At 42.3% G+C, this 12323-nt stretch overlaps 1 protein-coding gene across 6 annotated transcripts in view; it reads left to right on the top strand.

Moving 5' to 3' along the window:
- Window positions 1–12323, top strand: part of lrsam1 (leucine rich repeat and sterile alpha motif containing 1) — a 55633-nt gene that overhangs the window by 18048 nt on the left and 25262 nt on the right. For all 6 annotated transcript variants that reach the window (XM_073052187.1, XM_073052186.1, XM_073052185.1 and 3 more), the window contains one exon: window positions 5705–5835. In XM_073052187.1, coding sequence (XP_072908288.1) covers window positions 5705–5835 — 131 coding nt within the window. The remainder of the gene's footprint in view (window positions 1–5704; window positions 5836–12323) is intronic.

Below are 12323 nucleotides of genomic sequence, written 5' to 3'. Positions count from 1 at the left end.
TTATTATCTCTTTCAACCCCATTCTCCTACCTTCTCCCTGTAGCCTTTGCCACCCCCACTGATCAAGAACCTGTCAACTTCCACTCTAAATATACCCAGTGACTTGACCTACACAGCCATCTGTGGCAATGAATTTCACAGATTCCCCACCCTCTGATTAAAGAAATTCCTCATCTGTTCAAAAGGGAGGTCTTTGTATGCTGAGGCTATGCCCTCTGATGCTAGATTCCCCCACTATAGAAACATCCTCTCAACATCCACTCTATCTAGGCCTTTCAATATTCAATAGGAGGAGATTGTCCCCTCATTCTTCTAAATTCCAGCATGTGCAGGCCCAGAGGTATCAATTGCATCTCATGCAGAGGATCATTCTCATGAACATCCTCTGGACCTCTCCAATGCCAGCACATCTTAGATAAGCGGCTTTGTATCGTCCGCAAACCTGGCCACAAAGCCATCAATTTCATCATACGGATTGGTGACATTTAACGTGTAAAGAAGAGATCCCAACACTGACCCCTGTGGAGCACCACTCGTAACAGCCAACCAGAAAAGACCTTTATTCCCATTCTGCCGGTCAGCCAATCTTCTGTCAGGGTTAGTATATTTCCTGAAATACCATAGGCTCTTATCTTGTTTAGCAGCATTATGTGTGGCATCTGGTCAAAGGCGTTCTGGAAATCCAAGTAAACAACATCCTCAGGCTCTCCTTTGTCTGATCTACCTGTTACTTGCTCAAAGAATTTCAACAAATTTGTCAGGCAAGATTTCCCCTTGAGGACACCTTACTGATTTTGCTATATTTTATCATGTGATTGGCATGATATTTCGTTCAAGAAGTAGACCAGTAGCCTGACAGCGGAGAGATAGTAACGGGGCACTTGGAAATTCATAATATGATTGGGATTATTCCCAACCTATCTGCTTGGATCTTTGGAAGGATGGTGGTGTTTGATAAAAATGTACATATTCACGTTGACTATGATTGAACCAAAATAAACAGAACTTGGTGAATGCAGCATATTTGAATTTTCCAAAGGCATTCAGTAATGAGTCACATAGAAAGTTATTAGCAAAATGGGTTTCTTGAGATTGGGAGCAATTTCTCAAGAGCTGTAAACAAAGAATAGTGGGTTGTTTTTCAGGCTTGCAGATGACTGCTTGGGTCATAGTTAATGTGCAAGTTTTCCAGTAATGGTTGAGGTAAAAATTTGGCAAAGAGGCTGCAGAGAGAAATAGAGTTAAGAATGTAGATGATGAGTTCAGGCCTTGGAAATGGGTGAGAGGTAAACAGAATGGGGAATGGAAAAAGAAGTGGTGGTTGGGAGGGATTCGAAATTAGCAGAAGTTAGAGAAATCAGTGCTCATGCCATTGGGTTAGAGGCTACCCAGATGGAATATGAAGCGTTGCTCTTCCACCCTGAGAGTGACAGCAGAATCAGGCTCAGAATCGGGTTTAATCACCGGCATACACCTTAGAATTTGTTGACTCTGTAGCAGCAGTACATTGCAATACATAATCATAGTGGGAAAAAACTGAACTTGTATACAATGCCTATAAGAAGTATTCAAGACCCCCTTGCAAGTTTTCATGTTTTATTGTTATACCACATTGAATCACAGTGGACTTAATTTGGCTCTTTTGACACTGATCAACAGAAAAAAAACTGTTCCGTGTTAAAGTGAAAACAAATTTCTACAAATTGGTGTAAATTTATTACAATTATTAAGTACAAAATAATTGATTGCATAATTACTAACTCCCTTCAAGTTGGTATTTAGTACCTTTGCCAGCGGTTACAGCCTTCATTCTATGTGGATAGGTCTCTATCAGATTTGCGCACCTGGACACTGCAATTTTTCTTTACAGAACTGCTCAGGCTCTGTTAGATTGCATGGAGGTCATGAGTGACAGCCCTTTTCAAGACCAGCCACAAGTTCTCAGTTGGATTGAGGTCTGGACTCTGACTTGGCCACTCCATTGTTGTCTTAAGCCATTCCTGTGTAGCTTGGGGTCATTGCCTTGCTGAAAATCAAATCTTCTCCCAAGTCGTAGTTCTCTTACAGACTGCATTAGGTTTTCTTTTAGGAGTTCCCCATATTTTGCTGCATTCATTGTACCCTCTACCTTCACAAGCCTTCCAGGGTCTGCTGCAGTGAGCATCCACACAGTGTGATGCAGCCACCACCGTGCTTCACAGTGGGATGGTGTGTTTTTGATGATGTGCAGTGTTGGGCTAATGCCAAACACTGTGTTTAGTCTGATGGCAAAAAAAGCTCAATTTTGCTTTCATCAGACTATAAAACCTTCTTCCGGCTGACTTCAGAGTTTCCCACATGCTTCTGACAAACTGTAGCCGAGATTTCATGCGAGTTTCTTTCAAACAGTGACTTTCTCTTTGCCACTCTCCCATAAAGCTGTGACTGGTGATGCACCCGGGCAACAGTTGTTGTATGCACAGTCTCTCCCATCTCAGCCACTGAAGCTTGCGACTCTGCCAGTGTTGTCATAGGTCTCTTGGTGGCCTCCCTCACTAGACCCCGTCCTGCACAGTCACTCAGTTTTGAGATGGCCTACCCTAGGCAAATTTATAGCTGTGCTATACTCTTTCCATTTCCTGATGATTTCTAGGGATATTCAATGACTTGGAAATTTTCTTGTATCCATCTCTTAATTTGTACTTTTCAATAACCTTTACACGGAATTGCTTGGAGTGTTCTTCTGTCTTCATGGTGCAGTTTTTGCTGGGTTACTGACTCACCAGCAGTTGGACCTTCCAGATACAGGTGTATTTTACCACAATTAATTGAAACTCCTTGACTGCACACAGGTGATCTCCGTCTAACTAATTATGTGACTTCTAAAACCAAGTGGCTGCACCAGCATGATTTGGTGTGAAATATTAAAGGGGATGAATACTTATGCAATCAATTAGTTTGTGTTTTATATTTGTAATTTATATAATAGATAAATTAGTTGTTCAAAAATAGAAATAAGAAAGTAGTGACGTAGTGTTCATGGCTTTAATGTTCATTCAGATCTTGGATGACAGAGAGGAAAAAGCTTTTCCTGAATCGAGTGTGTGACTTCATGCTTCCGTACCTCCTCCCTGATGGTAGCCATGACAACAAGGCATAACCTGGGTGATGGAGGTCCTTAATGATGGTGCTGCCTTTTTGAGGCATCGCTCCTTGGAGGTGCCTTGGATACTACGGAGGCCAGTGCCCATGATGGAGCTGACTAAGTTCAGAACCCTCTGCAGCTTGCTTCGATCCCGTGCAGCCGCCCCTTCCCCGTTACAGACAGTGATGCAGCCGGTTAGAATGCTCTCCACGGTACATTTGTAGACATTTCCAAGTGTTTTGTGGTGACGTAGCAAATCTTCTCAAACTCCTTATGAAATATCGCTGCTGTCGTGCCTTCTTTGTAGCTGCATCGATATGTTCAGTCCAGGTTAGATCCTTAGAGATGCTGACAGCCAGGAACTTGAATTTGCTTGGAAGAGAAATGGAGAGGTATGTCAGTATGGGAATGGGAAGTCGAATTGAAATGGATAGCCATCGGGAGATCCTGCCTTTTGTGATGAACAGAGTTAGGTGCTCAACAAAGCAGTCCCCAATTCTGCGTCAGGTATCACCGATGTAGAAGAGATCACATCAGATAGGATTGATATCCCTTGACAGATTCTCAGGCGAAGTGTCACCTCACCTGGAAGGACTGTTTGGGACCCCGAATGATGGGGAGAGAGGAGATGTAGTGGCAGGTGTAGCTCTTGTCACATGTGTAGGCATAAGTGTGAGAAGGGGGATCTGTGTAGAGGGGCAAGTGGACAAGAGAGTCATGGAGAGAGTGATCCCTATGGAAGGTGGAGAGGGGATGGAGGGAAAGATGTCCATAGAGGTAGGATCCTTTTGAAGTTGCAGAGAATTATGGGCTGGACGCTTGTGAGGTGGTAGGTAAGGGCAAGGGGAGTCCTTTCCCTGTGAGGCCGGGGTGAGGGCAGGTATGCAGGAAATGGAGTAGGTGAGCCTGAGGGCAGCGTCAATGAAGCTGAAAGGAAAGGCTAGTTTTCTGAAACAAAGAACAGTTTAGATGTTCTAAAATAGAAAGCCTCATCCTAAGGACAGATGTGGCAGAGACGGAGGAACTGAGAAAAGGGAATAGCATTTTTACAAATGACAGGGTGGGAAGAGGTATGGTCAAGATAACTGTGAGAATCAAACAACACACATAAAATGCTGGTGGAACACAGCAGGCCAGGCAGCATCTATAAGGAGAAGCTCTGTCGACGTTTCGGGCTGAGACTCTTCGTCAGGACTAGTGAGAGTCAGTAAGTTTGTAAAAGATGTCAGTGTAAAGTCTGTGTCCAGAGATGGAGTCAGAAAGGGGAGAGGTATCAGAAATGGAACAAGTGAATTTAAGGGCAGGGTGGAAGTTGGAGGTAAATTTGATGAAGTTGATGAGCTCATCATGAGTTCAGGAGGCAGCACCGACGCAGTCATCGATGTTGCGCCAAAAGAATTGGTGAGCATTCCCGGTGTAGCCTTGGAACATGGACTGTTCCACGTAACTGACTTTGTCAGTGGTTTAGCTGAAAGACTGAAGTTTGTACTTCCAAGTCTGATGATTTTAAAGCAGGCAGAGTGTGGGAAAGAATATAGGGAAGTGGCAAGGGAATGTGCACATCTACATGAGTGCTTGAGGATATGGAATAGTTCGTGTTTTCTCATGTAGGCTGTTCAGCCCATTGGATCTGTGCCAGGTTTAGCATTTCCACTGATCCTATTTCCACTTAAATTCCCATGTAAATATCATTTACATCAACACCCTGAATCTCCTACCAGCCACCTACACGGTGTAGTGTACAGCAGCCAGCACCCCCTGGAATGCTGGAGAAAACTGGATCTTGGGAAACCCACGTGGTAACAGGAAAAATCGAGGGGTGATGGAACAGTGCTGAACGCGCTGCTGAGGTAGATCAGCTGTGATAATGAACGGCCGGGCAGACTCAAAGGTCAGACAGTTCTGAAAGACTTCACTAATCTTTCCACCCTGCTGTATCGATTTGCCCTTTAATTTTAACTGTCTGTGTATTCTGCCCCTCACCCCTGTTGATCAGCCCTAATCTATCATATATTTATACACCTGGTCCCTTAGAAAACCTTCCAATAACTTACACACTACTGATGTCAGATTTACTGGCCTGTAATCTCCCAGTTTATTCTCACAGCCTTTCGTAAATAATGGAACATTAGCTAACCTCCAGTCCTCCGGTACCTCACTTGGCTAAAGGCATTTTAAATACCTCTACTGAAGCAATTTTAGCACTAGCTTCCCTCAAGGTCCAAAGGAAAATCTTTTCAGGCCCTGGGGATTTATCCATCTTAATTTTCCTCAAGACAGCAAGTACCTCCTCCCTGTGTAATCCACGACCTCACTAAATAAATGATCTAAATATTATTTGTTCCTTCTTCATAAAATCGCCCATTCAGTCCCAACCCATCCTCTCCCATGAATCCTGCTGGAATGGTTCTTGACAGAAGTCTTAGGTTATACTGTCTTGCTCTTTCCCCTCAGTGTATGACATACTCACATGTGTAAGAAATTAAAAGGATCTGTAGAGAGATGTCTAGATTAAACCCCAGGCCTAAACTGGCCAGGATATGTGCTGGGATAAGTTGGTTTTCTCTGCTTCCTTTCTAGAGCTCGGGATTGAGTACGTGCCTCCGTCTCAGTACCTGCTTCCAGTGCTTGAGAGTGATGGGCACGTGCTGGACAGTGACAGTGTTGACGGCACGTTCCAACAACAGGTGATGGAGGCGGAGAAGTGGCAGGTAAGGAGTGCAGGAATTGTGGCTTCAGGTTGTAAACTCAGCTCAGTAAGTTCTCTCGTTATCATTGTTGCAACTGGACAGAGTACAACCATATATCCTCCATTAGCTGATACAGTTAGTCCAGATCTATCACGTTCCCGGATGAAGAGTGTGTGTGTGAATACACGGATGTATCCAGCCTGATCTGGCTCTGAACATTACAGGTTAAACTGGATTATTATAGCAAAGGTGTTATCTGTGAACAGAGGACTACTGTCCTCAGGAAAGCAGATCACAGGTAGGTGGAACTTTCTGAAAGAGAAGACAATAATTCCAACTGTGACCCTTCTGCTCAGATTTAACTTGATGTGATATTTGAGATTTGCTATATGTTAAACCTTTGCAAAATCTCATCTTGAATGCTTCCCTATTGGTGTTTGCATAGTTCTGGTGGTTACTCTTATAGTTCTATGCTGCATTGTCTCTGATCTTTTCCCCCATCTCAATGATTGAAGTGAACTCTCTATAGTTTGGTTACAGTTTCCTCTACAGCATATATGTCAAACTCAAGGCCCGCGGGCCAAATCCGGCCCACGGTGGAATTATCTTTGGCCCGCGAGATAATATCTAATTACTATTAAAGCTGGCCCCAGTAATCAAAGCGCCTATGGCGTTTGATATGGCTAATGCTGAGTTTATTTAGGTACCAGGTTTTCAGGGTTTTTAGTGTTTATTCGGCAGTCTTCTTCATAAGAAATGGAATTTGTAAAGTGAAACACTTTGTAGTTATAGCAGAGACTGAGACACATGAGAGCAGGCTGAAAAAACGGAGGCAACGAAAGCTGCGTTCGCACGCGTCCGACTGATCCGGCCCGCATGAAGCTGCATTTTGCTCAATCCGGCCGTGACCTAAAATGAGTTTGACACCCCTGCACAGTCTGTGCCATGTCTTATTACATTAATCATCTGTTACTACTCAGTAGTGGTTATTGTGCTCAAACATTGTATACCGTACCTCCTGGGAATCTTCACCTTCATCCTGTGACATCCAATGTGAGTGGATGAATTAGGAATTGGCCACTCAATCTCTGCAGCATGCAACATCATTTTAAATTGCTACGGCTCATCTGACTGTAACCTCCACATTATTCCTGGCCTTTCTTTCAAAGACACCGTTTCTACCAGTCCACGAGGAGGAGAGTTCCAAAGCTTCACAACTCTCTGTGAGGGGTGGGGGAAGAAATCACCCCCATCTCAGCCTTTAGTTTTAAAAGGGTTAACTCACAGAATTAACCATTTAAAAGTAAAGACACGCTCGATGTTCTTGAAGACACACACTCTCAATGTTTTAGGAACAGTTTCTTCCCCTCCACCATCAGATTTCTGAACGGGCGATGAACCCGTGAACACATCCTCAGTATTTTTTCTTCTCCTTTTGCACTAATTTATTTTTATATACATTTTTTATTATAATTTATAGTATATTTTATGTATTGCACTGTGTTGCTGCTCCAAATCATCAAATGTCTTGACATATGTCAGTGATAGTTAGCCTGTCTCTGATTCTGATTCAGAGGAATCAACCTCTCCACGTCCACACTATCAAGGAAGCTCGGGAGTCGGTATTCTGCAATCATGCACTCTCTCTCTCTCTCTCTCTCTCTCTTCTAAACTTCAGTGAATGCAACCTAGCCAGTCCTTGTAAGACAGTACATCCTTTCCAGATATTAATCTAGTAAGCCTTCTCTGAATAGTTCACAACATCCCTAAATAAGGAGACTTAATACTGCTCACGGAACCGGAGGCAGAGCCCCATCGGTGCCCTACATAGCATTTCTGGGCTCTGCAAGTTCTCACCTTTTAGATACCGCATTGCTTTATTTTACATGTCAAAATACACAGTTTCATATTTTTCCATATTTTATATATGTACTCACCAAACCTATCCCCTGTTGTGGTTTCATAATGTCCTCTTCACAGTTGACTTTTCTATCTTTGTGTCATTAGCTAACTTTGCATCTTTATGTTTTGTTGAGCTTTTATACAAGTCATTTATGAATTGTAAAATGCTGAGCTCCCAGCAACAACACCAAACATATCACACATTGCATTGTGCCAACCAGAAAGACCCACTTATGTTCACAGTGTTTCCTGTTAGCCAGCCAGTCTCTTATCCATGCCAGTATGTTAATTCCTGTACAGAAGCTTTTATTTTCTGCAATAACCCTTTGATGTAACTTATCAAATACCTTCTGTAAATTGAAGCACATCTACCAGTTCTGCTTTATCCACATCCCATTACTTTTACAAAGTTCTTCAATAAATTGGTCAAGCATTATTTTCACTTCATAAAATCCCATGGACATCGGCCAGTTACCTCAATTTTGTTTTGGGAGTGCCTTAATTGTAACATCTTTGATAATAGGTTCTAACATTTTTGCTATGACGATGAGGTTTCCTCCCTCATTCATTCTCCCTTTTTGAATAAAATAATTACATTGTTCTTATCCAATATTACAGCACCTTCCCAGATTCTCGTAAATTTGGAGTAATAATAGTAGAACATCATTTATTTCACCTGCCATTTATTTCTTATAAAACCCTAGGACGATATCCACCACGACCACAGCTCCAACAATTCGCTCAGTACCACTTCTCTAGGGATATCCTTATGGAACTCACACAAAATGCTGGAGGCCAGGCAGGCCAGGCAGCTTCTGTGGAAAAGAGGGAACAGTCGACATTAGGTCCTGATGAAGGGTCTTGGTCCAAAACGTCAACTATTTACTCTTTTCCATAAATGACGCCTGGCCTGCTGAGTTCCTCCAGCATCTTATGTGTGCTGCTTTGGATTTCCAGAGTCTGCAGATCTTGTCATGTTTGTCCTTTTGAAGAGACCAGAATTGTAGCCGAGACCTATCCAGTCATTCATAATTGTTTGTCTAATTTCCCTTTATGCTCACATTTGATGGAGATGAATTCAACGTACTTATCTTTTCCAATGCGTTCTATAACTTCTGAGTTGTTTCCTTTGATGCCTTTAGTACCATCAGAAGGTTTGATCAATTAACAATGGGGTTCTTAATCCAATTCACTAAAAATGAGAAAGATTTTGTGCTAATACTGAGCTTGGGAGTACTCCACTTTGTCCTGTGTCCTATCTGATAGACCAATATATGGATGTCCTCAGTCCTTCATCAGAGCTATGGTTTACTCTTGTGTTCTTTAGCTTCAGCCATAACTTAAAAAAAACCTATCACATATTGATATTTATCACAGTCTACTTGGGATATCACTTACTCAACAAACTGCGACTGGTTTATAGAATGGACGGGCTCCAAAAGAATCCATGTTATCTGGTGTTAATACATTTCTTCTGCATATATCTTAATTGTATTTCGAAGTTTTTATTTAAATAGGTGGAAAAAGAGAATGATTCAGCTGATCCTTATGCTTTTGATTGTATGTAGGCAGCAAGATTGTTTATTTGCAACAGAAAGAGAAGACACACAGGACTGTTTTTATCTGAACTGTTGAGGACTTGAGAGAGTCTGGGCGTGTCCATCCCTGGATCAGATCTCTCAGCTGTTTCAGGCCAGAGCTAAACTGTTTGATTGACTGGGTAGATGGATCAGATATTATTCCCTGAGCAGTCTTCTGGTCCTGTGGGCTCAGGTTATAGAACTTGAGATCCAATTACCTCCACCTCTGGCTCTCTGAAGCTGGACAGAACGTTTGATCCTGAGGAAGAAAAAGAAGGAAAGATAATTTAATAACAAGAAATCTGAGCCCAGCGATTAATGTTTTAGTGTCCAATGCTTCTGCCACATACATAGTTAATTGCTGTTAAATCAATGAGTCTATATATGACTTCCATCAGAACTGTGAGCACAGCTGCATCTTAGCCTCCATTTCTGCATCTTATAAACTAAACCAGAACTAAGGGTCACAAGTATAAGATAGTCATTGAAAGAAAAAGAAACGAGGAGAATCTTTACCAAAAGAGCAGTTATATGTGGAACTTGGTACCATGTGGAATTGTTCAAGTAAATGTTGTAGTTGCATCCGGGGAGGTGCTAGTAGTTTCATTAAAGACTTTTAAAGGTTCCCACTTTGCACAGAATGTCAGTAAGATGAAAGAGTAAGACAAGAGAACTTGAACCAATCCTCACTGAGGGATCAGAAGTGGAGAGAGTGAGCTATTTCAAGTTCCTAAATGTCAAGATCTCTGAGGATCTAACCTGGTCCCAACATATTGATGCAGCTATAAAGAAGGCAAGACAGCGGCTGTACTTCATTAGGAGTTTGGTTTCATTAGAGATTTGGTTTGTCAACTGAAACACACAAACTTCTATAAGTATACCATGGAGAGCATTGTTACAGGCTGCATCACTGTCTGGTATGGGGGCAGAGGGGCTTCTGCACAGAACAGAAAGCAGCGACAGAATATTGTAAAATTAGTCAGCTCCATCTTGGGTTTTGGCCTCCGTAGTATCCAAGACATTTTTAAGAAGCAGTGCCTCAGAAAGGTGATGTCCATTATTTAGGAACCCCCATCACCAAGGGCATGCCCTCTTCTCATTGTTACCATCAGAAAGGGGTTACAGATGCCTAAAGGCACACACTCAACTGTTCAGGAACAGCTTCTTCCCCTCTGCCTAACGATTCCTAAATGGACATTGAACACTACCTCACTTTTTAAAAAATATATATTATTTTTGTTTTTGCGCTGTTTTAATCTATTCAATATACATAAATAGACTTACTGTAATTTATTTATTTTTTTCTTTCTATATTATCATGAATTGATTTGTACTGCTGCTGCTAGGTTAACAAATTCCACAACACATGCTGGTGATAATAAACCTGATTCTGATTCTAAAGCTCTGGTATCCTAAAGAACTGTGAATGCTGAGCCATTAAGCAGATTCCACTTGAATCAGCGGATTTTTGGACAGTGGGGAAGAGTTGACAGAAGAGGGCTGGGGTGACTCTATCCTGTCCTTCGTAATTGAAAGCAAATTGGATAAAATGCATGAGGGAGAAAGAAATCACCAACACGAGAAATTCTGCAATCAAAGTTCAAAGTAAAATTTATTATCAAAGTACATACATGCCCCACGTACAACCCTGAGATTGTTTTACCTGCGGGCATACTTAGCAAACCTATCTACAGAACAAACACTGTAAACAGGATCTGTAAACATCAGAAACTGTAAACAAACTGTGCAAATGCAGATATAAATAAATAATAAGCATGAATAACAACATAATAGAGTCCTTAAATGAGTGTAGTTATCCCCTTTTGTTCAAGAGCCTGACGGTTGAGGGGTAGTAACTGTTCTTGAACCTGATGGTGTGAGTCCTGAGGCACCTGTACCTTCTACCTAATGGCAGCAGCGAGAAAATAACATGGCCTGGGCGGTGAGGATCTTTAATGATGGATGCTGCTTTTCTATGGCAATGTTTCATGTAGATGTGCTCAATGGTTGGGAGGGTTTTACCCGTGATGTACTGGGCTGAATCCGCTACCTTTTGTAGGATTTTCTGCTGAAGGGCATTGCTGTTCCCATACCAAGCTGTTATGCAGACAGTCTGTACACTTTCCACCACACACCTATAGAAATTTACCAAGGTTTTTGATGACATACTAAATCTCCATAGACTCCTGAGGAAGTAGAGGTGCTGTCGTGCTTTCTTTGCAGTTACATTTATATGATGAATATAGTGACACCCAGGAATTTAAAGATACTGACCCTCTGCACCTCTGATCGTCCGATGATTATTGGCCCTTGGACCTCTGATTTCCCTCTCCTGAAGTCTTCTGTCAGTTCCTTGGTATTATTGATGTGAGTGAGAGGTTGTTGTTATTACACTACTCAGCTATGTTTTTGCCCTCCCCCGTATGCTGATTTATCACCACCTTTGATACAATCCACAACAGTGGTGTCATCAGCAAACTTGTATATGGTGTTGGAGCTGTACTTGGCCACAGTCATGGGTGGAAAGCGAGTGGAGCAGGGTCTAAGTACACATCCCTGTGGTGCTCTTGTGCTGATTGAGAATATGGAGGAGATGTTTTTGCCAATCTGAACTAACTGGGGTCTATAAGTGATGAAATCCGGGATCCGATTGCACAAGGGGGAATTGAGGCCCAGGTCTTGGAGTTTACTGATTAGTTTTGAGGGGATGATGGTATTAAATGCTGAGCTGTAATTGACAAGGAGCATCCTGATGTATGCATCTTGCCTGTCAGGATGTTCCAGGGCTGTGTGAAGAGCCAATGAGATGGCATCTGCTGTAAACCTGTTGCTTCGTTAAGCAAATTGGAGCAGATCCAAGTCACCAGTCAGACAGGAGTTGATGCGCTTGCAAATCCAGTGCAAGACACAAAATGCCAGAGGAACTCAGCAAGTCAGGCAGCATCCATGGAGGGGAATAAACAAATGGCATTTCAAGCCGAGAGCATTCATCAGGACTGAAAAGGAAGGGGGCAGAAGCATGAATAA

The sequence above is a fragment of the Hemitrygon akajei genome, chromosome 7 (genome assembly GCF_048418815.1).
Source record: "Hemitrygon akajei chromosome 7, sHemAka1.3, whole genome shotgun sequence".
Classification (NCBI taxonomy): Eukaryota; Metazoa; Chordata; class Chondrichthyes; order Myliobatiformes; family Dasyatidae; genus Hemitrygon; species Hemitrygon akajei.
This window is presented reverse-complemented; position numbering and strand designations above follow the sequence as displayed.